General features: G+C 40.0%; 2 protein-coding genes across 2 annotated transcripts in view; one reads left to right on the top strand and one right to left on the bottom strand.

Annotated features, from left to right (window-relative positions):
- Positions 1–232: 232 nt before the first annotated feature.
- LOC142368852 (protein O-GlcNAcase) lies at positions 233–19782 on the top strand. The gene is made up of 17 exons (XM_075451048.1): positions 233–450; positions 2547–2598; positions 6172–6269; positions 6474–6604; positions 6695–6866; positions 6948–7046; positions 7835–8104; positions 9091–9177; positions 9368–9834; positions 9927–10101; positions 11061–11117; positions 11383–11468; positions 11617–11721; positions 11808–11899; positions 12035–12224; positions 14063–14222; positions 14638–19782. The coding sequence occupies exons 1-17, from the start codon at positions 396–398 to the stop codon at positions 14772–14774; spliced, it is 2433 nt and encodes an 810-aa protein (XP_075307163.1). The 5' UTR covers positions 233–395; the 3' UTR covers positions 14775–19782.
- Positions 18982–27313, bottom strand: part of LOC142368854 (urea transporter 2) — a 23743-nt gene continuing 15411 nt past the window's right edge. The window contains exons 6-8 of the mRNA XM_075451049.1: positions 22667–22801; positions 21138–21187; positions 18982–20337 (exon numbers count right to left, since the gene is read on the bottom strand). Of these exons, the coding sequence (XP_075307164.1) occupies positions 20155–20337; positions 21138–21187; positions 22667–22801 (368 nt within the window). The 3' untranslated portion in view covers positions 18982–20154. The remainder of the gene's footprint in view (positions 20338–21137; positions 21188–22666; positions 22802–27313) is intronic.

Here is a 27313-nt window from a genome sequence, read left to right as displayed (position 1 = left end):
ATTTCTAATCATAAAACTACTTAATGTAATTATATATGTGTGTCTTGGGTGTGCACCTGTTAACTGCTCTTGGTTTGGGTATATTCCTCATGGCAGCTGGGATAGGATCCAGCCCCCTTTGCGACTCCGAACTGGATTAAGCGGGTATTAAAAAAAAAAGGTGGATTCTTTGCAATAATTATGTTTGTGCTTGATGACAAGATCTTCCCGTGAGCACTTGAATGCATCGCGGGAGCATCGGCTCTCTAACGGAGGAGGAGGAAGAGGTGGAAGCAGACCGATGAGAGGCATGAAGAATATTTGCGAGATCTAAGGTGGTAGACGGGGGGAAGCATCTCGCCCCCCCCCCCCCTCGCTCGTTAGAGGACGACTGGAAGCGGAGGGAGGCAGCGGTAATGACTGAGAGCAGCATGGAGGAGAAGAACCAGTTTCTTTGCGGGGTGGTGGAAGGTGAGAGCGACCGACTTCATAACTCACCCCCGGACAGATCGCGATTTATTTCTTACCTCGAAGGCACTGATTTCGAATATAGACCACAGTCTGACCCTTATTTGAAAGCGACCGTTGTGTCACCCACTGTAAAATGGGCGTGGGTGTGGTGATAAATATATTTATGAAGAATCAGACAGGAAAAGGTTGGATGAAAAGGTCTGTGTGAGAGAGGATGTTGTGGGGCTCAGCCATGCTTGAAGTGGAGATCAAAGAGCAGGCGGTGAAAGGCTATGGATGCCTTGTGGTTTAGAGGCTATAGACTAATGGAAGTTCTGGATATTATCAGGTAGGAATGATGATGAAGGTGCTGGTAACGGTGAGACTGAAGACTGCAATAAGGTTGGAATGACATGACAGTATGAATGATGGAGATGCTTTGAAGAATGTCAGAAAGAAGGATGTGCACATGGAGGAGGAGGGCAGTTTTTGATGACCTTTACTAAAATTAGGCCTGTCAACAGTTCTGATTTTTAAGATGATGATGGGGATAATTGTGATGATGAAGAGGAAAAAGGGTTTCCATAACACCGGAAGTGGTAATAATGTTAATGACACCACAGGTTGTTACTGTAAAAAAGAAAAGGAAAAAAAAAGCACACATGATGATTACAGCAGAAAATGTAAATACTGGAAAACATGGAGGGTTGTTTGTCGTGACAGAAATATCCCCTTTTCCATTATCGCCACATGCAACTACACAAACATATTCATTTCTGCTGGGATATGAGTGGAAACGCAATGAAACACGGTTGCCTCAAGTGCTACATATACAAGTCGCCAATAAAAAGCGAAGTTGTTTACTACAAAAGGAATATAACTAGTGAGTTCATTTTCACTAACTAGTTTTGCACCATCATTATCTGCGTTTCCCACAACAAGTCAATGCAGAAAATATTTGCAAATTTCAAATGTGTGACTTTTTAGAGCTCAGCAGTCACATTTTCATCCATTTTTCAATTAAGTAGACATGATGCAGGTGACTAACGCTAATAGCCAGAGTTTTTTCTGTCATCTGATGAAGAAACTCATGTCATTTTTAGATGTTTGTTGGTAAAAAAAAAACAAAGATAAAATTGTGCCACCTCACCAGCACATTTACCTGAATTATAAATTGTCACAATTGCTGATTAAGTGGATTTCTCCTTTCAACCCCTTTGCATCTTGGCAAAATTGGCATCACACACGCTTTATTGTGTATTCTTATACTTCCCATGGGGCTCTCTTTCTCAGCCCCAATTACTACCAGCAGAGGTAGTAATTGGGTTTGCTTAATTGGGGAATGCTCCACATGACATGCACACACAGGTAGACATGTCATACACAAAATGATAATACATTTTTAAAAACTCCCCCGTAGACATATAGGAGAAAGCAGTCCAGAATATATGTGACTAAATTCCTTTTCTGACCCACTTACTGTACACAGATATTTGCACACACACACGCATACTGCAGACTTACTCAAAAACACTGAAGGACTGAGAGGGACACTGGAGATGCTCCCGTTTCCAAGAATAGAAAATGATGATGGAGAGTGGAGCCGCAAATGAATTATGCCTCTGCCAAACACAGCAGGGATGTAGCCACGTAAATGGAAGATCTGGTATAATTTTGTGCTGCTAAACATGCAGCACCATGACCAGCATCTGATACAGAACGGATTTAACTATACAAAAAAAACCAAAAAAAAAACAGTATTAGTAGATTTGATGAACATTTAATGTAAACTCACATTGAGGTTAATAATTTCTAACCAGCAAGTAAACACTTAGTGGCATTAAGTGCAAAGTAAAAGTAAATTTTTTGGGCTTGTGTAACATACTTGCTTGCTTGTACTGGTCAAAAAACAAGAATTTCAACACGAAGGATTTATTTTTCTTGCAGAATTTAATTGCAAAGAGAAGTTTTAGGTAGAAATCCCTCATGAAGCTGTAGATCATTAGAGTTGCTAACCTGTCAGCTGTTATAAAGATGTGGATTGTTAGCTTCACCACCTGCCTCTGCAATGTTAAAGATGCTGGCGTGCACTCATTTTAAATTTTATTTCTCTCCAGGTTTTTATGGGAGGCCATGGTCTATGGATCAGAGGAAAGTTCTCTTCCAATGGTAAGCCTTGTGCCTTTCCAGTGTTTGTTTGCAAGTCAGCATGAAACTGTTGTGTATGTACGGTCTGTCCACTGAGGTGTCAGGGCATACATCTCATTCAGAGGCCATGTTTTTCCGTTGTTCTAATGCTCCACGTGAGTATTTTGAGCTCAGGATGATCGGACATCATGTCACTGAGCGAAACACAGTTTCATGCCTCTGTTTCAGTGCCAAGCATACATGAGAGAAGTCACTGACGCAGAATGACTCCACACAAAGGGCACGCTCATCCTCAGACCTGAGGCTCAGCCATGGACGACAGCTGTGGCACAATGGAGGCCGGCGCTGCATTCTGACACAGCCAAAGGATAGAAAATGAAAATGAAGGCCTGACCATGATCCTAGGAATATTGGTTTAAGCCACGGTAGAACAGCTGCTCCTGTACATTCACTTCATACTAAAATATCATTTATGTGCCCTGTTACATTGAAGCACAGTTTACTTGGTCTGAAGCTCTGTATTCAGCTACATTTTTCGATGCAAACCACAGAACCATTCAGCACACGTGGGGAGTGATACAAGTATAGCTCCCTCAACAGGGTCCTTTTCAGAGTTGAGACCAAAGCATCCTGTCAACAGAACGGATGTATGAAAGACACTTAAACATATAAAAGCACATTTCAAGCAAATTAAATATCATGTAATACAGTGCAGAAGTCCTCAGCCTCCCTCACTTCTTTATATTTAGCTTCCAAGCAGTCAGACTTTGCTTACTGTGACATTGGCTTTGGATATTTTGCTCATTTTCAATCCAGTACTTGTACTTGAACATTTTCAGAGGATTGTTTTTGTTTTCTTAAGCCACATACCACTGACCCATGCAATCATGCAATTGTTAAAAAAAAACTCATGGGATGAATTAGTGTTGTATTTAGACAGAAAACTTAGCAAATAATCTATCTTAAATTGTATCTTTGGGGACCTTGTTACTAGCAGCCTTTCAAAAAGACAAATAATTAGTTGTCTTTACTTTAGTTGCATATATGAAATCTGCAAATATAACACAATTTGACGAACACAAAATTGTATTTTTGCACAAACAAGGCGATTCCCAAAGAGCTATTAGCTCTTCTTGGCATGATGAGCAGGCCGAAAAAGAACAGTAAAGACCTGAGAGATGCATCTGGCCCTTAAGTTGATCCATCTACTCTTCACTTAGGCCTCATCAGAGATGGTCCCGATGGAAGGATGGCTGTCAAGAAGCCCTTCTTAAGGAAGGGAAACAGGGAGAAAAGGCTGAGGTAGTTGCAACAGGTCTCATGGAGGGATGAATCCTCCCCAGAGCCCGGACCTCAACATTATTGAAGCAGTGTGGGATCATCTTGACAGAGTATCGAACAAACGCAGCCGACATCCAAAGAAGAGCTTTGAAATGCCATTCAAGGAGCCTGGAGAACTATTCCTGAAGACTGCTTAAAGAAATTATAAGAAAGCTTGTCTAAGAGGGTTCAGGCTGTGTTGGAGAATAAAGGAGGTCGTACTGAATATGGACTTTCAAGCTTGTAAAAATTGTACAAACTGTTTTTGCCCCATAAACTATATTTCCATTTATGTTTGCACACATTTTCCTGGCAATATATAAAGAAAATAGGGGTGGCTCTGGACCTTTGCGCAGTACTCTATATGGTGTGGTTCCTCAACTCGGTGATAACGGAAGCAGGGTCAGGATTCAAGTTCTTTAGAATCTCAACTATGAAATGCAAGTACTCTCGTTTGTAGATGTAACATGTTGTGGTAAAGTCAGTGACAGTTTTATCAGCTCAAAGTGATTGGCAGGCTGTTCCAATATGACACAGCTCTCCATCTAAAAAAAAATCATTCAAAGTGACAATTGAAAGAAAGCAACTTTGTTAAATCATGAAACACGAGCACAACAGCAGAGGGACAGCAGTGTTTCAAATGTACAGTAAATTGATGCAATAATAAAGGATACAGCATTTACTCCACATGTGTATTCATTACCCCCATGTGTGTGCTTTGTAGCTGGTAGGGAAACGGTTCATTTTGCATGGTACAGTGATATAATTTGTAAGTGCACCAACTTAAATTTCTGTTGGGAGCTGGGACACATGTTTGTAGTTCAGCGGCTAATAGTGAGAGCTGTCAGCATCCTTAGAGAGTGTGCTTCTGCTTTCCTTTGCTCTTAAATGTAACAGCAAAAACATTAACTGCCTTCTTTTCTGCCTGAACTTTCTAATTAAGACACACAATAAGCAATAGTGATAAAGTTGCTGAAATGTGGCCTGAAACGTCTACCGGTTTTCAGGTAACATGTGCTGTGTCCTGCACTTTAACAGCAAACAGGCAAACGATACTTTCCTAAGTAGACAATAACTGGCTTTATGGAAATTAATTTGGCTTCCAAAGCTTTGGCAGCAGCTGAGTGTGTGGGATCCAGATTGATTAATAGAAGTGTTTTTTTTGGGACTCCAGTGTGGGGTGCAGGCACAGTTCATATGCTGAGTGTTGCAAAAGTTTGGCAGCAGGTGCCATGGAGTGTCTAAGTGTGCGTGTGTTTGTGACTGCATGTTTTAGGTGGGTAGCGTGCCGCTCTGTGGAGGTGACTTATGTGCCATCTGCTCAGGAAATGGAAGGCAGAGAGAGAGAGAGAGAGAGAGAGAGAGAGACAGAACTCTGCCGTCCCACAAATGACCAGAAAGACAAGAGCAGGGCGAGAGATGGGGAAACATTCATGTTGGTAGATGTGTGTTTGAATGGCTGCCGATGCAGATATTGTTTCATTCCTGCTACTACGCACTATTTATAATTCAGGAGCTCATTTCCTGTATTTGAGGCAGCCTTGGTGTCTCAAGACCAATACAGTGGATCTATTTTCTTGCAGCTTGTTATTTTTCTGTTTTCTCCCTCTTTTGTCATCTCCTCAAACTCAGTTCCCCTCACTGTCCAGGACCCTGCCCAACAAAGTTATGGCTTCAATATATAGAACAAATGCGGCACTCTCACAGCACATGATTTAAAATGTTTTCAAACTCATCAAACTCATTCAGTGACCATTTTTACCCTATGGATGAAGAAATTGCTCCTTTCTTCTTCTTCTTCTTCTTCTTCTTCTTCTTCTTCTGTATTTTCAGCCTTGGCTAAAACATTTAGGGTTCAAAGTCAGTTTCTACCTTCAGGCCATAACACTGATTAACACTTCCAAGCCATTGCCTCTCTCTTGTCCCCTTCCTCTTCTCATATAATCAATGTGAGAACTGAAGAAGTTTTTAACGTTTCTGTCCTCATCCCTTGAAGTCTACCTTTGTATAAATGAAAATATATTATTAGTTAATATGTCCCTATGAGCACCTTATGAGTCCCATTTGTTTTAGTAGGTTGTTACTGTTGAAGGCAGTGAGTGGAGAGTGGAGACACAGGCAAACAAGAACTTAATTGTACTGATTACTTATTTATTGCTGCATCTGACAGTAAAGGCTTTTGATGGTTTGATTTTTGACCTTAAATGACTTAAACCTGCCTTTTGTAACAAGTTTCCTCCCTTTACCTCTACCTTTCATGTCTTTCTTCACCAGGATGCAGTGTTGGGGTTTGAACACCTACTTATACGGTCCAAAAGATGACCTGAAACACAGACTGCTGTGGAGAGAAGTCTATTCTCCTGAAGAGGAGGGCAAGTCTCAGCCACAAAAATAAACAACTTAACATGCAATTAAAAAATATTCTGTGTTTTTTCTGTAATGCAGTTTTAAATACAACATTTATTAAGGTACCGCATTGCAATTAACAGTATGTTTTACTCTAAGAGTTTTTGGCCACTCTTGTTCATACCATCTCATTAGAATTCCAATATTTTTATCCTTCTCCTCCCTCACAGGTCAGTTGCGTACTCTCATAGTAGAAGCCCAGTCTAGAGGCCTCCAGTTTGTCTACGCACTCTCTCCTGGTCAGGACATTGTGTTTTCTTCCTCATGTGACTTAACACTACTCAAACGCAAGCTAAGACAGGTTTGTTACGACACATGGATAATATGTAACAAACATGTTACTGTTCCTTTAGTCTCTCATTCTCATCATTCTCTTCTCTTTCTCTGTCAGGTATCAGACCTGGGTTGTCAGGCATTTGCCATTTTGTTTGATGACATCGATCACTCCATGTGTCAAGCTGACAGCGAGGCCTTCACTTCATTTGCCCACGCTCAGGTCACAGTAACCAATGAGATTTATCGATTCTTGGGGGAGCCGCCTGTCTTCCTCTTCTGCCCTACAGGTAGGACTGGAGTCAGGATTTCCTACATTTTGACCATGCAGTTTTTGACTATGTGGAACATTGTTTCTTCCGTCTCCATAGAGTACTGCGGCTCTCTGTGCTCTCCCAGTGTATCCAAGTCTCCCTACCTGCAAACTGTTGGAGAGGACCTACTGCCCAATATAACAGTCGTATGGACCGGTAAGACAAAAATACTGTCTTTATTACAACTGTATCATGTGGTTGTCTTCTTACAGTACAGCCATAAACCAGAATGTTCAAATATGGAGGGAGATCTTTATTTCATCTACAGTTTGTTGGCTAGTAACAGTTCTCACATACACCTCCTCCTCGAACCAGAAAACGACTAAGTGCACATCCACCTACACGCATATGGAAGTACAGTAGAAACACATACACACATTTTCGCCCACTTCCTTTTAGTTCATGTCGTGAATTTCATCGCTCATCTCTATATTTCTACAGCAGAAACGGTTTTACAGTTGTACCATGAAATAAATGTTTTCTCAGTTTTATATTACTGGATATTTAAAACACACCCTGCATTTGGCACAGAGCTGTTTCATCCTGTCATGCTGCTTACATAAAGCAGATAAAATCATTTAGCGCAATGTGTCACCACTGTGGTATTTGCTTTGTCAGTGAGACGTGTCCAAGGCACGAGGAAGTTTTGTCATGCCATCTGTAGTTTTCAAGCGAGTGTGTAATCATTTTGTTAATCCTGTTTGTCTCCTACAGCAGTCTTTTTGTACTAATCCCAGAGTAGCAGTTCTACACTAACTTTTAAAGCAAATCGGATTTGGTGATCTTCACATTTTGAGGGGTGATTGATTTGTTAAACTTTTTGGTGATTGATTTGATTCCTTTTGGAATTTTGGAAGACACAGAAGTAGATATGAATGCAGACAATTTTATTTTTTATTGTCAAATCTTCGGGAATTGTACTGACCACCCTTTTCCCTGCACAGGCAGTAAGGTCATTTCCAGAAAACTGTCTGTAGACTGCCTCGCTGAGGTGGAGTCTGTCCTCCAGCGCCCCCCGCTCATCTGGGACAACTTGCACGCTAATGACTACGACTCCAGACGTCTGTTCTTGGGGCCTTTCAAGGGTCGAGAGCCTCAGCTGAGGAGACACCTGAGAGGCCTCCTGCTCAATCCCAACTGCGAGTTTGAAGCCAACTACATCCCACTGCACACACTGGGAAGCTGGTACAGAACAGGAAAAGAGGAGATGAAAGGTGAGGGGTTCAACAGATGGAGCGCAGGTGGAAGTAGGAAATAGCAATAATGAGACAGGAGATGTCCTCAGTTAAATTAATATTAACTCCCCCAGACCACATCCATGTTCAGTTTACTTTATTACCTAATAAGCTGGTGTTGCAACAAATGCTTATATATATTCAAAAGAATGAAAGCTTCATCTGCTGTCCTAGAAAAGTTCCACATTAAGCTGATAGCTGCCATTACACATACTGTTGTTCAAATATTTCCTTAATACTGACCCCCACAGTTTCATCTATGTTCTGCTACTTCCATTGCAACTCACTGTTAAAAGATCATGGTTTTAAGATAAGATCTTTTCACCAGCCAGTTTCACTTAAAGTTGTCAGTTAAATATGATCCCAAAGTTGTGTATTTGAATTATTTTGAAAACTTTTACCATGACTGTAGGGGTGTGACTGATCTGCATTACTCTAATTTTATGTTTGGTTCAATTTTTAATCGCATTCCTTTTGCTGTGACAGTGAAATGCATGCAAACAGAGACAGAGAAAGAAAGAGGGCACGAGGGAATTGAATGGAAAATTGTAGGTACAGAGATGCACTGTAGCGTGTGATGTTCTGCTGGCTGGGTGGGGAGAGAGGCGGTGATGTAGGAGTAATTTCACAGAGTGATGAGGGAAGAAATGAGAAGAGAGCAAAGTCCCTTTTGGGGGAGAAACCAAGTCGTGGGATGGATGACGGACAGGCTTTAAAAAGAAGATAAGACAAGAGATGGAGGCCTTGCTACGGCCTGTAATGTGGATAGAAATGTAAGAAGAATTCCATTATTTACATGAAAGTTTGCTGTGCAGCCTTATCGTGTATTTTACCCTTAATGTAGGCATCAGAGACAGTTTTATTCAAAGTGACTTAGTCTGGTTCTCTCGTCAGAGAGAGTCTATGAATATAAATTAGCAGAAGACATTCACAGATGGTATACTAAAATGTTGAATGTACTCCAGATGAGGAGTGCGAGTACTGTCCTGAAAGAGCTCTGTCTGCTGCACTACATGACTGGATGGAAGAACTCAATCAGCCTCTACAAGCAGGTAACAATTACAAGGCACCATAAATATATGCTTCTGCTCCTGTATATGTGTGTCTAAGTTGGCTTCACTGGGAAGGTAGACCAGTTAGATTTTACTAATCATGAATTGGATCATTTTCAGCGTACTATTTTGAATGAAGCCAACTATAAATTCTAGTGATTCCATTGTTATATTTGAACCATTATTATAGGTCGACAGAGATCAAGGACAGACCAGCGTGTTACTGTTCCAGCATCGCTGTGCAAAACCCCCGACTGTCCTTCCACCTTCAGGGGGAACTCTGCTGTGGCCAAACTCCCAGTTTTCCCACTGAATTCCAGCTCTCCGCCCTCCTCGCCCACTATGGTTAAGAGGGAGAAGGAGGGACAAGAGGGGGACAAAAAGAGGTCAAACCAGCCTAGCCAACCCAGTCAGCAGCCTCCAGGATCCAGGCCTGGAGCACCTGTAGTTGGAGGCCGGGGGCAGAGAGCACAGGGTCGGGGGTACTGTGGTGGGAAGGGAGTGCTGAGTGAGTCCCAGGTGCGGTTGCTGGTTGGTCTTCATTATCTCCCCCATGAGCATGGCCCATCAGCCCAGAAAGTGTTGCAGGATCTGACCTGGCTGAAAACAAACTGTCACCTGGTCAGTGCCAACAGCAAGAAGGCACAGCCTCAGAAGGTCCGTGAGAATTTTATGTTGCCGTGGTTAAGTATGAACTGTGGAGGTCATAACTGATGCTATTAACCTAGTATATTTAATCATGTTGTTAGGTTGATGAGTGGCGCGGGCGGGCCTCCAGGTTTCTGTCTCTGTGTGAGGACATAGCCCAGCTCCACTGCAGTGTGGTTGGTGGGGCAAACAGGGCTGTCCTCTACGACCTTTACCCTTATGTGTGGGACCTGAGGAACACAGCTCTGCTGGCGAAGGCCTTCATCTGCTGGCTGGGTAAGAACACAAAGAGCTCCACACAATAGGCAGGAAAAATATGCAGGAATGCAGAATTTTTATATTGTGTTACTTTTGATCATTGTTGCTTCTTAATTATCTATGCCACAATACAATGTAATGATGATGCAATTGGTTAAATTTGAATACTGTATTGGTTTACTAGAGTACAGTAATATATATAGGGTTAAATCACTTATAAACTATGATTTTTTTAATTTGATCTGGTTGCCTATGTTCAACGTTATCCCAGATTTGAATGGATGTTCAAGCTTTGAGCCCTTCAATTTAGTGGAATATTATATAGTTTCATTAATACAATGCAATGCCGTATGCTGCTACTAATATACTCGTATGATGGACAAACTAGTAACGGGGTAGTATTAGAATACCATGTGCACTTTTCCTAGATTTTAGAATTAGTACAGGATAGTACAGTACAGTACAGTAATGTTCTATAGTAGTGCAGTACATTAATACTATGTAATTAAATAGATTACAATGTTTTTTAGATGCATAACACAATGTACTACTAGTATAACATCCTATGGTATGGCCATTATGTGGTATACAAATATTATGTATTAATAATAAAACATTGTGGAACATTAACGCTAAACTGTAATAATTCCATACTGTAGTCTGATATATCTAAAATAACTTGACATACCCCTGCTCATTCTACAATATACAGTGTTACAGTATATGTTCTGCTGGCATAGAACATAGTATGAACTCCAGAGCAGTTGAAATACCAGAAGCATGCTATGTTAGGCTGTGTCGTTCAGTTTCTTTTTCCTCTAGCAATGTTCTGTACCAAAATACCTCAAACTACTTATGTAACGTGAGATTGGAGAGACTGAAATGGTTCTGTATGCAAGTGTGGAGTTATTGTTTTACTTGAATGACACTCTTCTCCATTGTTACTCTCTACCCCACACACTACCTACCTCACTCAGACGGGCGAGTGTTAAGTGACAGCTCCGCCCTCGGCTCCTGGAGGAACTGCTTTCACTGTGAGTGGGCATGAAGTTTTTTCTCCCCCATCTATCCCTGAAAGAACATTCTCCTTACTTCACCGCATTAATTCCGTGGAGCTGTTGGGATAATGGGGAAATAAGGGTCATAGTTAAGCGTTAGATAATTATGAGAATAGCATGAAAACTGAAAAAAGTTCATTTCTGCCAACGTGTCTTGAGAAGCTTCAATGCCATAAACCTTTTAAAGCTAAGGGATAAATTCCAATACACAGCGACAACATGATGTTCTTATCTGTGGTAGGGTGTGGGAAGACCACAGGAGCAGACCTGCTGGGAGTGGACTCAGAGCCATGGGTGTTCAAGGGCGGAGTGTCCGGGGAGGTGCAGGTACCCTGTGTGAAAAACCGTTTAAGATACATTTCTTTTTTGCACGTCTACCTGCTTGTATTCTTTGGAATAATATGCAACTTAGTTTTGTAAAGTTGAATCCTTCAATCTGTGTAATGTGTGTGTTTTTTTTTTATGTGCTGGACAGATGCTTCTGCCAATCGGCAGCTGCAGTGAACTTTTCACTCATCCTCCTCCTCTCTTCCCTACCTCTCGTCTCTACAACATCAGACCCTACCACAGTAAAGACAAGGTAGGAGAAGTCTGAAGCAAGTTAGAGATGGTTGCTTTTGACAGTCACTGTAAAAAAATGCTGAATTTTTAGTGATGTGTGGGCAGGTAGAGCTTTATCGGATGGTTCGCCAGTTTCACCTGAGGACTCAGGGCGGCCAGGAGTCCAGCATAGCTCACCCAGATGTCGTAGGGGACAGGTTTGTCAGCACAGGCATATGGGTTGAAGATAACAAAACTTCTAGATTGGATGGGTTTCCCTCTTAACAGACTGATTTGTGAACCACACTGTATACACATATTCTTAGAATGTAATACCTATTCTCTTGTCCCAGATGTCTTGGCCCATGCCTGGCGTTGAGCCCAGAGTACAGCTTTATCCTTGAAGATGAGCTTGGCGTTTGTGGCTGTGTGCTGGGCATCGTAGATGTTCGCTCCTTTGCCAAGCGTTGCCAAGCCAGCTGGATACCTGCCATGAGGGACAAATACCCACCCAAAGGGAACAACACAAACCCCAAAACACAGGTGAATGAGTGAGCAATATACAAACAACATGTGTCATGTACAGGCACAACCAAACACCAGGTAAAGTTATGCACTTGAATGATTGTACATGTCAGTACCTGCAGTCAAGCCATCTGGGCCCCTCTGCCAAAGATTAATAACCCACTGGGAAGATGGGTACAGACAAAAACAACAAACCAAAAGACACAAAAACTCCTATGCAGGCACTGGATGATGAGGTAATGCTAGTTTAGGGTTAAACGTTTAAGCAATTTAGCTGTTGCTTCTTGTGCAACAGTGAGCAGTTTTCAACATGCAACCTTGCCAAGCAGTCAAGTCACACTGCACTGACAGTCCTTTTCCATCACAGCAGTAATGTGACATGTTATGACCTTCAGCTACTATTAAATCTTGTCTGTTTTTAAGCCCTTCCGTGCCCAACCAGTGAAACGTTTTGAACCGTCTCATTCCTGATGTATGTCTGAACTTCATCTATGAAGAGTCTTTTTTTTTTTTTCAAACATTAGCTTGCTGCTGTCAAGTTGCTGTGCTTGTTGGTGCCCACTGGATGTGTTTACCCAGCCAACTTATAACTTCATTGGCTCAGCTGGTAATGATCTGCATTAGCAACATTACTTCAAACCATAAAAGTCAGCAAAGACTCAATCTTGTTAATATCAATTTCCTTAATGTTAAAAGCTCTGAGGTGGATATCTAAGAGGAGATATAGCAAAGATTGAGAAATTTGTCAGTCATTAAAGTAGACCCAAGAATGGAGTGTCTTATATTTCAGCATCTTTGTTGAAAAAGGGACACAGTGTCACAGCTCATCATGACAAACTATTCAGCTGTCTTCGGCAAAAAGCCAAACAGAACTGGTGGTGATTAACAGATATAGTCAACTTCTGACATCTATGTAGGATGGAGCTCACTGCCTGAAGCGTCACACTGACTTTCATGCTTTGGATGACTGCCATTCTCATTGCTGCCGGGCACGAAAGGTTTTCCACCTTAAAGATTTTTGCATCAAGTGACGGGAAAAAATGAAGAACGTTTTTTTTTCTGCTTTTATTTCCTTGTACAAGTGGGAAAGACTCCCTTCGCTTTTACTTTCCTGTTGTTCTTTCCTGTTGGGCTGCATGTTTAGCTGTCATACTGCATATGAATTAGAAACTTGATAGCAGTGAGCAAACTATTATCTGCAACCAGTTTGCTTTACTGGAAGAAAAAACTGTCAGTTTCTTCTACTAGAGATAGAAATACAGCGGTGCGTATCTCCAAATAAAAGCGTTCTATCCAGAGGAGGACAGGTAGCGAATATATGATTATGAGAAATGTTATTTTTCTCTTGTCATGGAATTTAGTTGCAGATTACCCCGGTTTGATAAGTTTTTACTGGGCTTACATAAATGTGGCTCAAGAGTAGCATCCCACAGCAGGTGTGGGAAACTACAGTATAGAACTATTTAGTGTATAAAGATACACTATCCACAAACGTCTTCCAGATATGAGTCCATCTATATGTCCATCTTTCAAAGTCCTTTGCGATCTTCACATATCACAACTGCTTTCACACTTGTGTTTGTGCTCTTTGCTACCACCTCTTCTTTTATCTGATTGTTTTTCCATCGTATTTTATTTTCTGATTCTGTTACCATCTGTTCTTTTATGTTATGTTAATTCTTTCCTATGCCTACCTGTTTTTATGTTTCATCCTCTTAAGTTTCTTTCCTTTCCCCCGGTCTACTTGTGCGTTTTCCTAAAGCACTTTCTAACTAACCGTCTAACTGGTTTTGATAAGTGGTACACATATAAATGTATTAATATCAGCCATGGTCTCTCTGCATTCCTCTGTGTAGGACTTGATCCAGTTAATGGAGGAGGACCAGGGTGAGTACCCAGACTCTCTCCTCTATCACTTCCCCTCTCAGCTGCGATTGGACGCCCTGCCTGAGCTGGTGGACATCAGTGTCAGCCGAACCCTGCTCACCACTCTCCTCACTGCACTCAAGGCCAATGGTAAGCACAGATCCAGTTTGTGCGTTTGTCATTTCTATGTGAGGAGTGAGGGAATGCACTACTATGAAACCGCCATCTGTGTCACCCTTACCACTCGACAAAAATGTATTGGCAGAATCTGACATTTAAAAAAAAAATTAAAAAGATTTATCCTGCATCCTGCTGGGAAGAAGCTGTGTCATAATACCACCCAACTCTGATACGTATAGCTGTTTAAATGTTGTAAAACATTCATTCTTCATTCATCATCATGAATGCTGAAGTTCTGTTGTTAAATATTCCATGACCTGCCACTTAAGGATGGATCCAGAAATAGTTCTATGCATGTTTTTGTGCCATAAAATCAATTTAACAGTATTGGAAAAGAGCTTGTGAATGTCTTTTTTGAGTTGGATTTTTGTATGTATGTGTGTAGGTTCTCAGGGTGTGTTCTGTGAGGTGCAGCCTACAGACCGTCAGAGGCTGGAATTCTTGACAAAACTGGGCTTCCTGGAGATCCTCAGAGGGGAGGCCAGGAGCAGAGAGGGCGTGGTGCTGGGAAGGCTGCTCTGAATATAAAAAACACTTATAGCAGTCACACAAACAGTCATATAATTGCATACTTAAGCCCCTTTCAGACATGAGATATTCAGCATTTATGGCTTCATCAATCTTTCAAAGCAACAACCCTCAGTCATTTATATATGGGTCACATTTATGTTATTGTTTCTCATTGGTTCACTTAGACATACCTTGGACAGTTTGTAAAAGAGGTACAACAGGAGTTTTCTCACAATACTTTGTCCTGTTGCAGCAAAATTCATATCAGCATGTCTCATCCATTCAATTTATTGCTTTTCTGCAAGTTTATGCTTTCGATCACTCAGTGTTATAAATTCCTATGATTGGTGTTTATGTTTGGTAAAGGCTTTCATTGCACTCTGAGGGGAAAAAGGTAGGTGCTACTCTGAATAATTGTAGGAAAATCAAGGATTAGGAAGTTTTGAACAACACTGATATGCATTTAACAATGTGATCGGTCAGGCTTCTCTGAAAAGCAAACAATTTGCTAGATTAAGACCAATTACTACTGCCCATCTTTTAATGTCTAATAAATATGTCTAATAAAGTTCAATTTAATTGGAAAGCAGATTAAAAAACAATGATGTTGACCAAACGGCATAACAATCAAATTGAAGTTAGACTACAAAAAGGCAATAAGAGACAATAAAATATAAACATAATAAGTTGGAAAAAAATTTAAAAAAAAACATCCATCCATCCATCCATCCATCCATTATCTTCCGCTGGTCTGGGGATCGGGTCGCGGGGGCAGCAGCTTAAGCAAAGAGACCCAGACGTCCCTGTCCCCGGCCACTTCCTCCAGCTCTTCTTGGGGGACCCCGAGGCATTCCCAGGCCAGCCGAGAAACATAGTCTCTCCAACGTGTCCTGGGTCTTCCCCAGGGCCTCCTCCCAGTGGGACGGGCCCGGAACACCTCACCGGGGAGGCGTCCAGGAGGCATTCTCACCAGATGCCCGAGCCACCTCATCTGACTCCTCTCGATGCGGAGGAGCAGCGGTTCTACTCCGAGCCCCTCCCGGATGACCGAGCTTCTCACCCTATCTCTAAGGGAGAGCCCAGACACCCTGCGGAGGAAACTCATTTCGGCCGCTTGTATTCGCGATCTCGTTCTTTCGGTCACTACCCACAGCTCGTGACCATAGGTGAGGATAGGAACATAGATTGACCGGTAAATCGAGAGCTTCGCCTTCTGGCTCAGCTCCTTCTTCACCACGACGGGCCGGTGCAGAGCCCGCATCACTGCAGACGCCGCACCGATCCGTCTGTCAATCTCCTGTTCCATTCGTCCCTCACTCGTGAACAAGACCCCGAGATACTTGAACTCCTCCACTTGGGGAAGGATCTCATTCCCGACCCGGAGAGAGCAAAAAAAAAACAATTAAATTCAATAGCAGCACATAAATATCTATTTGGGTGTCGTACTCGTCTTGAGTGGAAACCAAAGAAGAGGGAGTCTTGAGCAGCGGTTTGAATATAGCTAAAGGCTGAGCGGTACGTACTGTATTTGGAAAGAAACTTCTGAAGATCCAGGCTGCAACTCAAGCAGTTCAGTTTTAGGTTGTATTGAAAGTGATATTTAAACTGTATTAGATTCAGATCCTGTAAGACTGTAGGAAAGCACTTGGTGCTCATTCAGATGTGACATTATTCAGCTGTCTTCACAAAAATAGAAAGTAGTGCATGTCTGCAAGGGGGCTATATATATATATATATGTATATATATATATATATATATATATATATATATATACACACACATGTATGTATATGACTAACAACAACAAAAACTTGCACTCAACCTGATACACAAAGGCACTTGCACACAGAAAATGTTCTAAACACAGTGTGTACAGTGTGTTCCAGAGATGACGAAGCTTTGCAAGAGAGGTAACATTTTTGAGAGACAGTTTTGGATTCCTTTGAGTCTGTGTGACAGTAATTGAGGGGTTTGGAAAACACAAATCAAGCTTTGAGTTGAAATCTTTTGAAAAGCTATTTCAACTCCTCCGGTTTTGTACTACAAGAGCTCTTCAAATGTCAAGGAAGAAAAGAGCAGAATAGTTTGAGAAGGGAGCAGAGCTCCGGATCACAGGATTTCTTTTATCAATAGATAATGAATTATTTAAGAAATCAGTGTTTTTATAAGCAATAAAAGATAGTACACTAAGAAACTTTTCATGGAATGGACATTTTAAGATTTTCTGGTCGAGTTCAATCTCTCTGCACTAATTCACAAGATTATGATATTATGATATTATGATATTTGCGAAACCCAAAGTGAACTGGCTTGGGAAAAGAAGTATATTTTATATTACAAGGAGCAGCAGCAGCTCTATTTGACCAATATTTGACCAATCCTTACAAGCCAGTGAGCTAATGTTTTAAACTTTCCTGATTTATGACCTACCTCCACTGAAAAAAATCCTTTGGATGTTATGTCCCAGAAAGTTTATATTCCACACACAGTAATTTGCTGGATGCTAGTGTGCGGATAGTGGTTTTGAATTTAAATCAATTTACTTTTTTACTTTAATACTTTAAGTTTTACTTTTAATAATCCACAAAGGGGATTTCCGTTCTGCAATATAAATTATTAGGGAGAAATAACCAAATATATTATATCACAAAAAAATCTGTTGAGAGACTGTTTTCAATTTGTAAGTGTACCAAAGAAAGAGGCTTGGTTAACATCGGGAGTGATCAGGATGAATGCATCAGGGTGTGCAGCACTGGCAGGTGATGCATGCAAACCCTGTCAGTGGATAACAAGGAAACTCGCACAGCAAAACAATATTTGCTTTGTAGAGATTCTTCTTCTCCAGATTTGCAGTGCTGTTAACAAGCAATGTGCTGTTAACAGTGGCATATGGAAAGTCCAGATAGTTGCCGCTATCAAATTTCATTGAACAAGTATTACTGCATTCTCAATGTTACTCTTGTGGCCTTATCAGTCCTCCAAGCTCCTTCATTGTTTCTACCAATGATCTCACTTTCCCTATGATGATTAAGTAAAGAAATTGTTTAAACTTCCTCTCTCATCAGCTGTTATGCTCCTGACTTTTGTCCTAGATGTCTCCTCTTCAACTCGTCTAAATTTGTTGTCTTATTCCAGGCATTATTTGGGCTTTGGAAAGCTCAGTCAGCTGCACACATCTACACAACCTTCCCGTTAGCATTGTTACTCATCACAACAGATACTAAAAAGTGTCAGAATTATCAGCAGAAATCACGAATGCCACTGCCCTGTTTGAAGTCAATGCTTGGCTGGTGGTTGCTTAATACTGAGAGAGACTCATTTCTGTGTCAAATCAATCTAAACTGAATAAAATAATCCTTTCGTGAAAATGACCCAAGTAAAGCTCCTATGGTCAATCTTGTGCTCTGCTCCCTCTGTCTCATAAATTATATTTTTGTCTGTTCTTTCTTCCTTGTTAGGAAGTTAGGGTTAGGGTTGTAGATAGGATAGTTGTTTTCTAGCCTGTCTTGTTAGTCACATTAGTCATGTTGTCTGGCAACATGTGGTCTGATGTTTATTACTGTTTACACTGTTTGGTTTAGATGAATGTTTACATGCATGAAGAACAAAACAAATGTGTGGCTGCTCAGAGAGTACAATTATGTATATAATGATATAAGCAGATATAATTCTAGTTGTATGCTCTAAATTGACAACACAAATGAACATTTCTATTGGATATTTTTTATCCATTATTGTAATAAAGATTTAGGGACATACAAGAAAATGTATGCATGCTTAAATTATTCAGAAAAACAGCATAAAAAAGCTATAACTTCCACACTTGCTGTTCCTGAAGTCTACGCTTGGTTCAGTTGGTTAGAACAGACATCTCCATTTCATTTCACTTCACTTAGACAGCTGTTTTATACTGTAAACATTGCTAGAATGTACTGCTGTATACATAAATGGGAACCTTGTGTAATGTGTATGCATGAGTGATCATGTTTAATATATGAGCAAGGACAGCTATGTCATTCTGCCTTCATTCTGAAATCTGATGAATACACGTAACCTTTCACACCCTGATACACACAAACACCCACATACGCACTCACACTCAATCATGCAAAATTAAGCACAACAGCACTCGTAATCGAACCGTCAACTACATGTATGTAGGGCTATGAATGTTTCTTTTCAATTCAGCTGAAAGATACACAACAAATGTCTGTGCAAATATCTATATTTATAATTTTGATTTTGATTTTTTTATTGTTACAGTTGATCAGTCACAGACTGAAAGGCACTTTTTTTTTTACAATTCTTCCTGTTAACAATGTCATTCACATTATCTGTGAGGTGCTTTGTGATTTAAAAAAGAAAATTCTGGATATGGAAATTGTGTAGACAAAAATAAAGCACCAAAATACGTAGAAATGCATGATGGGAACAGAAGCTTTCAAAAAGATGTTATTGTTTGTTGCTACACCTGTACGGAAAAAAAAAAAGTTGTTTTGAGGTGTTTTTTTGGCTTTACTTTGATGACAATTTAAAAATGTATGCGTGAATGAAAGCAAGCGTGCGTTTTGAAACAGGGTAAATGAGCATATGTGAAAAATCTACACAGGCAACATGAAGCACTGTGAAAAAAGTATAATGAACCACAACTTTTTCATTTAAGGCCATTTATAAGAAGCATGACATTACAATTGAAATGAAACTCAATAACAACTGCCTTTAATCTGCAGGCATGAGCAGCTGATCACTCTGTCCATTTGAAGAAGACACTTCCAGTCTTCTTTTCTCACTGTCTGCCTGCATAGAGCTACATGTACAATCTGTGTTTACAGTAGTTTTAGGGGAGTGCAATGTAGCGATTCTATGCAGGACAACGATGAAGTTAAAAAAGATATGCTGTAGAATAAGTCTGGGTTTTTATTAACGATAACAGTAAAACTGTCATTTTAAAACAATAGTTATGTTTAACTAACTGAAGGATTTTCATGCTTATTAAAAGAAGTTTTCTTTCCCTTTAAATGACCCGTTTGTTTGGCTTTATTTTATGTGTCACAGTGAGAGACAAATGATAAAAAATAAATACAGCAAAATTTGAATCGAGAAATATACACATTTAATAGAAATTGTGAATTGAGATGTTTTGTGATTTGCATGAACGATTGTTTGCTAAAGATATACTGCCACCCTGTGGACAAACTAGGCAGTGAGGCCCTCCTCAAAGTGTGCAGCATCTTTTTCATTCATTTGTAATTCTACAATGAAATAGGAGAGAATTGTAAGGAAAAGATTGTATAAATTATACAAACATATTTATGTTTGGTCCAGTCCATTTATATCTTCTTTTTAAAGCACCGATACAGTACTCCGTATGTGTGTATGTGTGTCCTCACACTACACATCTGTGCTCTCCCTGTCTTCCGTGTTCCCAGCTTCCCATTGGCCTTGGGAGCGCAGGTTGCGTTCAGGGGCCATCACTTGACCAATGGGGATGCGGTATGCTGCTAAACTGCCAGTCAACAGCAACATAAGCGTGGCTATTAGAGTAGCTGCCCAACTGCATGCTGGGAGGCCCACCTAGGCAGGGAGAGAGGATGCTTAATAATGAATGAGATCGAGGTGAGACAAAATGTCCAAGCACACTGTGAGTATGTGCTTATTTTCTATTCATCTGTGCTTGTAGCATTAGCCAACTTTTTCTGTTTTGTTTTTTAAAAATATAAAAGACTTCCCCATTACCACCTATTTTAACATAACAGGCATTTAAGTAGGGTGGTGGAACTTTGTCTGTGTTATAATCTGGGGTAAATCTCTACAAGGACTGACCCAGCACATGAGCACATGAGCTTGACATGCATCATGTGACAAATGTTAAACACACAGTAAGTGAGTAGCTCTCTTCTAAATGCAGAAAATACTTCTGCAAAAAAAAAGGAGGGATGGTGAAGCAAATCAGCTGAGGACAGCAGGTAATGCAGACACAGTAAGTAAGTAAGTATCGAGGTACTGTATGTTGATAAGCTCATAAGAACTAACACAATCAATTAAATAGACCGTGGATGTGTGTGATTAAATGGTAAATAGAGCATGTGACTGTCACATGACTTTAACGGCTTCCTGAATAATATCTGAACTGTTGCCAAATATTGTGTGTACTATAACCTCTGACATATCTCACTAATATATGATGATGATTACCATTAATCTGCAATATTAATCAATCGAAATTTACCTATGCTTAGAGCGATTTATTCTACATAAATCTAAAAACAATGAGGATTGGAGAAAAAGGTATAATGCTACAATCAACATTAGTTTATTCAAAGGCCAATTAATGTGGTAAACAACCTAAAAAAAAGTGTGTGTAGCCTACTTACAGTTCCCAGCAAATTGCTCAGGGCAATGTCAGCGTATGCAGAGAGAAAAGCTGCGGGCAGATGACAAAAGATTAGGTTAAAAACTGAACATTACCACACATTTACTCCAGCTTGCTGATGTTCTTGCTGTACAAGAGCAGCTAACTGCACTCTCTCGTGATAACAGTGGAAACCCTCATTAAAGCCAATTTACCTAATGTGATCAGAATAGCTCTCTGCCAAGCTGGTCAGTGCTAATGTCCATGATCCTCCAGCTGTAATTTGTTTCTGTCCTCATGAGTGAAAACACAGGTAGGAAGGTACTATGGAAAGCAGGTCTAAGCAGATTCAATCGACCTTTAAAGTGACAAATCGACATAATTACTCTGTCTATGTAATTACAGGAAATAGGCACAAAAGGAGCGTGCAAAAAGAGATCTAAAACGAAGGGAAATGGTTTAGATCAAAAGAAAGATGAGAGGGGAACTATGTTTGAATGAGTGGGGTTATGAATTAGGATGTAGAGTAGAAGTAATGGGCAATAAAAAATTATTCATGACAGGAAAGAGGAAATTAGTGAAGGAACAATTCTCTTTCATAGGAGAAAGAAGTCTGAATAAGCTGATTTGCTAATTACCAACATATAAAAGTGTCTGGGAAAATTCCGTTTAATCAAGGCACAATTTCTATCTGGGGTCATCAACATGTACATGCCACACTGTTTATAAAAGAGACATTTTTTACCTTAAGAGGGCATGATTCAGCAATCAGCTCGTTTCAGTCGAACAATGATTCGTTGAGAAGAGCAGTGATGCACTAAGAAACATTTTGATGACTCAGACAAACAAGAGGCCCCCCTCATACAAGGAGATGACACTGTGCCTGTAAAATGTCTGGATTTTGCTGTATAGGGAAGACAATTTATCTTGTTTGTCTAGTTTCTGATCATCTCTGGATTTTTCCAGCACTGAGGGTGTACCCTAACAAGGAAGAAGCACTGAAGTCGCCAGTCCCTTCATTAAATCTGAAAATAAAAGTGAAAAAGATTGAAACCTCATAGTACTCAGAGATTTAAGGCAAATAAAGCTTAAAATAACATGTTACTGAATAAAAAGTAAAGGTGAAAGCTTATAAAAGAATGTGGGTTTGAGCATTTCTATCAAATATAAGCTAGTATGGAATATTTGAAACAAACTGCAGCGCATATGAGGGCTTCAGCACCACGGACAGAGACAATTGGGACATTACAACCGTTAGCCATGGACAGAAAATATAGAAATTACTTTTCCTTAATCTGCCCAGTATACCAGAGGCAAAACTGTTTAGATTTATTTTTAAGACATTAATTAAAAAAAATATTTAACTGAATAACAGAAAATTTTATTTAAAAAAGGCCAAATTAGACTAGAATGGAACACTGGACAGTGTTAGTATTTCTAGCAATTTAATTAAACTTTCGGTAAATTAAGCTACAAAATTTTCATGTTATGTCACATTTGAGACAGAAAATAAGATGTTTCTACACGCATTTGCGTGTGCATTTGTGTCACCGCTGGCAATGGCAAGGAGGTGGATCCTCCAGCTGAAGGTGAAGAAGAGTCCTCCAACAACCATGCAGCCCAGAGCTCCATTAAACCCCGACAGACCCGAGTACAGTGAAACATGACGCACTGCCATGGATAAACCTGACACATACAGAGAGTGTGGGGGGGGGGGGGGGATAAGGATGAATGCAAAAGCAGTGAGTCACAGCTGTTGACAGGTCTGTGAATATGAAAGGCAGAAACACACAATAGCAAAAACACACACACACAGATATAACAATTCTTGATGAAACTGAAAAACTAAACTTGTCCATGTGGTGGTGCTAGACACACACTGTTGTATGGTTGCCCTGGGTGCTTAATTCATGTGTAACCTAAAAAAAGAGGTTTTACTTTTAAATTTTTGTTTGTTCTGCAACAAGCCTGTATGTAAAATCAGAATTGCTGACATGAGAACTTTTGTGCACAACCAAGCAGAAACTTCTATTAGATTCCTTTAATGTCTCACAATTTGCCATGTCATTTAATCAATAAAATCTGATTTTAGATTTCATAACATTAAATAGTCAGCATTTAAATCTTTAGGATAGCTGCTGTGATTGACTTTTTCATTGTAACTTTTTAGTCCGGATTTTATTATGCGGCCTCTCTGCAGGCTATTGATGATGCAAGTAGGTGCACAGCACATCAATGCCTCATCTCTGACTCATATCCATACCCGACAAACAACCCATTGAAACTATAGGTAGACTGCACAGGGGCATGCCAACCTTGATAGATCTCAGCAAGGCCAGCGGGACCTCATGGCCTTTAGCACCAGCTTAGGTGTGTCTCTCAACCCACACATGATGGAGGATAAAGTTACATCAGAAAGCAGTTGGGGTAAGCAGGGTGCACAGACCAACAAGTTTCACTTTGAGGTTGAACATGATACTGAACATTCCTCTGAAATGTTCAGGAAAAGCAAATGTTGCCAAGTGTAAAATGCCAAAAGAACACAATTTTGGTTTACTCGGTTAATTTCTTATTTTTCTCAAACTTAATCTCTTTCACTGCTTCCTCATCTCAGAAGAGGTCAGAGTGACTCTGGAGAAACCTCCGCTTTTCATCATTATCGTTTTTCATTTTGTTTCAGAATTACAACGTGATAGTTATCCAATGTTGCACCACTTTCTCCCAATTTTAAGTGTTTGCCAATTAGAATGAGGTTTTTCGTTAATCAAATTATTGGACGAATTAAAATTTTGATGTAGGGTGTAGACTAATAATCATGGCATATTCACATCCTAAGGGGCATGTTTGTCACATCCACATTTCATGGCAATCCATCACTCTGCTGGTAACAACCAATGTGAAACCCATTAAGGCACTTGAGAAAATGTCAGACAAACACTTAAGTCACGAAGATACATTATTTGAGGACCACAAATGTGAGGAATTTTATGACTGTCCATTCAGTTATTAGTGATATCTTTCAGCCTGGTCCAAAGTAGTGGACTAGTCAACATCAGTATCCTAAGAACAGTGCCACAGTTTCACTCAAACCCCTGCTGACAGCAATATTCTGACATAAACTTGGTCAAGACCATGCTCTGACTAAGACGTTGCAATTCAAATGGTATTTTCTGTTTACCTTGACCAAAATAAAGTCATATTTGGAGAAACCAATAATTCAAGGTATGCCAAATGTTATTTGCATTGAATTAAATTTATTAGACCTTCACCACAAGGTCTGCTTATCATGAGTGATGAGCTTGTTTGATCCTGTCACAAGATCTGAAAACTGCAGTTCCATCGGAATTTAGTGCAGAACAGGAAGGCTCTGGCAAAAAAAATTTGTGGCAAGAGAGAAATCAGCGTGTACAACAGTTCCGTATTTTAAGGGATATGGATGTAACTAAGATTTTGTACAGCACATTTCCCTATTTACACAGGCGGGTGTAATGCTGGCATGAGTGATTACTGTAAATGGAAATATGAATAGAATATTCTATATGCAAATCATGTAAACATAATTGAAATATTGTCCATATTAGATTAAGGACTATGGAATGCTGCAATGCACGCCCACATAGCAACTGTTCAAGAATTTTTGCAACAAGCTGCACCTTTGATCAGTTATTGCTTACTGACTGCTTCACTGACAGAAACCATAACATCATAAAAAAATGACTCAAAACTGTGTGCAGAGGAGCGACCCTTTGACCGTCTATGAGCTCTTGTTACATTTATTTTGTGCACATGTGCACTATTAGCCTGATGGAATAGGCGTGTGTTGTTCTATGACATTGCCATTAGCGTCATTGGTTATTGCAAACCCTATGTTATGAAAAAGCCTTTTCAAAACCCATTAAGAACTCTCAAATGCCTGACCATGGATGCTGACCAAAGATAAAAAATTAAATACATACAACAATCTGCACTGCATCCTTCCTTGAAGACAACTACAGTTTTTTTTCAGACAGGTGTTCATTTTGGAAGCTCTCCTATAAATAATAAATCTTAGGCAGGGCTGTGATTGATTTTCTTCCTATCAGGGGAATGGGAGCTGCAGTTCAGTAGTCTGTTCCTGAAGCAGACTGACCACACCCCTGTGCTTCCTCTTAATGCTGTGTGTCTGCTGGCCTACTCTGCCATCCATTCCCCTCCAGCTCCGTTTGTTTATCCTCCTTTACAGCCACCTTATTAGGCAGTTCATTACATAGTGATTGTCTCCTCCTCTATCATCCTTTTCATTGTAAACATTTTGTTTTTCACCACCATTACTTCCCTATTTGGCTTTCCTTCATTGCACTCCCTTTTTCTTTTGGTCTCCTCCACACATAAGGTATCATTAAAGACTAATGCCAGTGCTGGAAGAAGCACCAGAGGATACTAAAATCTTTACTGTTTTTTCTTTTTGTGTCGATGAGTGTGCATGCTGGCCACCACCGAGTGAGGTGTTGTCTGTTCTAGCAGAATGAGTCTGAGTGCTGTTATCAAATGAAATGCACAATGTCGCCTCTCTTTTCCACTTTCCTGCATCATTTGTTTTCCACTGGCTGCTCACTGAATGGGAATGAAAGTATAAAACTCTGGAATGAACATTTGAAATAAACTCTAAATATTAATATCATTGTTATTTCCCCAATGTGGGTGTATAATTGCTAACCTTTTTGCCTTTGCTCTTCATTCAGCTGGTGAATCCATCATAGTGTCCTTTAATGTCTTTGTGGGGTAAAACTGTTTGTGGATACAGATAAATGGATTGCTCTGTATGTGGGCTCATTTGTTAACACTGTGCTTGTGTCAGCTGCACCTGATGTAGAGGACACAGTCTGCACATGCAGCATATTAAGTTCTCTACTACAATGCATGCATAATGACTTTGTATTTTCACCTACATCTGTCCAACATGTAACCTCATTTCCAATTCAAGAAAATTGCTTATTTGAAAATGATCTCATGAAATGAGGTAATTAAGAATGCTCTTTTAGAAGTTAGATTTTTTGACGGCTTGAAATCTCTGTTTAACCTCCCACACAGAGTAGTCAGCACGTTAAACTGGGAAGACTAGTCCATGGCAGCATGAGTCTGTAGGGTGCTGGGACACAGAGAGGATTTGAGATGTTTGCAAACACACTCAAAATCAAAATCCTATTTTTGCTAATGTTCACCTAGCATAAGACTAATGCAATGTAAAAATGCTCAATAGTTAATATGATAACTGTTATTAATTAGTGCTGAACACAAAGTGCAGCTGAGACTGATGAGAATTTCATTTGCCAAATTTATTAAATTTGACCTCAGACTGAGACAATTGCCAAATGCTACAAATATGCTACATTAATATACGGTTCAATGTAATCAATTCAGTCTTTTAGAGTGAATACTTAATCATGCCTCATGCTGTGTGTGGATCAGCCTTTCCTGCAATTACCAGAAGTCTGACCCATAGACTGTAACAAAGAGACTCTTTAAAAAAAAAAAAAAAAACACATGGACATTTTTCTTCAGTCTAGTCTGACTCAAGATCTTTAATGTACATTATGAAAATAAATCCTGCTAGAAGCTGAAACTAAATTAGATAAGTGGGTGTTAGACCTTGTCATGCCCTCTCCAGTTTGCCTCAAGTAGATATGGTCATAAAGATCAGAAGAAAAACGCATATCTATTTCCAAACATGTGTTCCTTCCAGTTTCTTCTGACCTGAGATTTTTTCTCAGTGGCAAATACATTATATTTCATACGTTTGAATTTATGATATAAAAGCATAGTAAACTATGAACTCTAGTTGACTTCTCCTATCTCAGAAAAAAATGTTTCATAGTGAGATCAAAAACAGGAGAACAGAGAAACTATCCCTTTTCCTACGTAATGAATGCAGCAGGAGGTAGAGAGGAACTGGCCTACATACAGCCCCTGATCTTCTCCCTTGGAAACCCCTCATGGGAATAGTATACACAATTGTGCTTTGAGTCACAGCTCTAAATATGGCCTCACACTCCATGTATCTCTTCTCTCACATGACCGACTGATGACATTGTTTGCCTGTTATTAAATAGGCATTATGAGGTGACAAGAGTATTGTTCAAAAAGCTACATCACCCCACCCCCAACCTCATTTTCATATATAATAAAATCCACGCAAACAATTTCTACCTTTTTCAATCG

This window comes from Odontesthes bonariensis, chromosome 19 (genome assembly GCF_027942865.1).
Source record: "Odontesthes bonariensis isolate fOdoBon6 chromosome 19, fOdoBon6.hap1, whole genome shotgun sequence".
In the NCBI taxonomy this organism is placed as follows: Eukaryota; Metazoa; Chordata; class Actinopteri; order Atheriniformes; family Atherinopsidae; genus Odontesthes; species Odontesthes bonariensis.
This window is presented reverse-complemented; position numbering and strand designations above follow the sequence as displayed.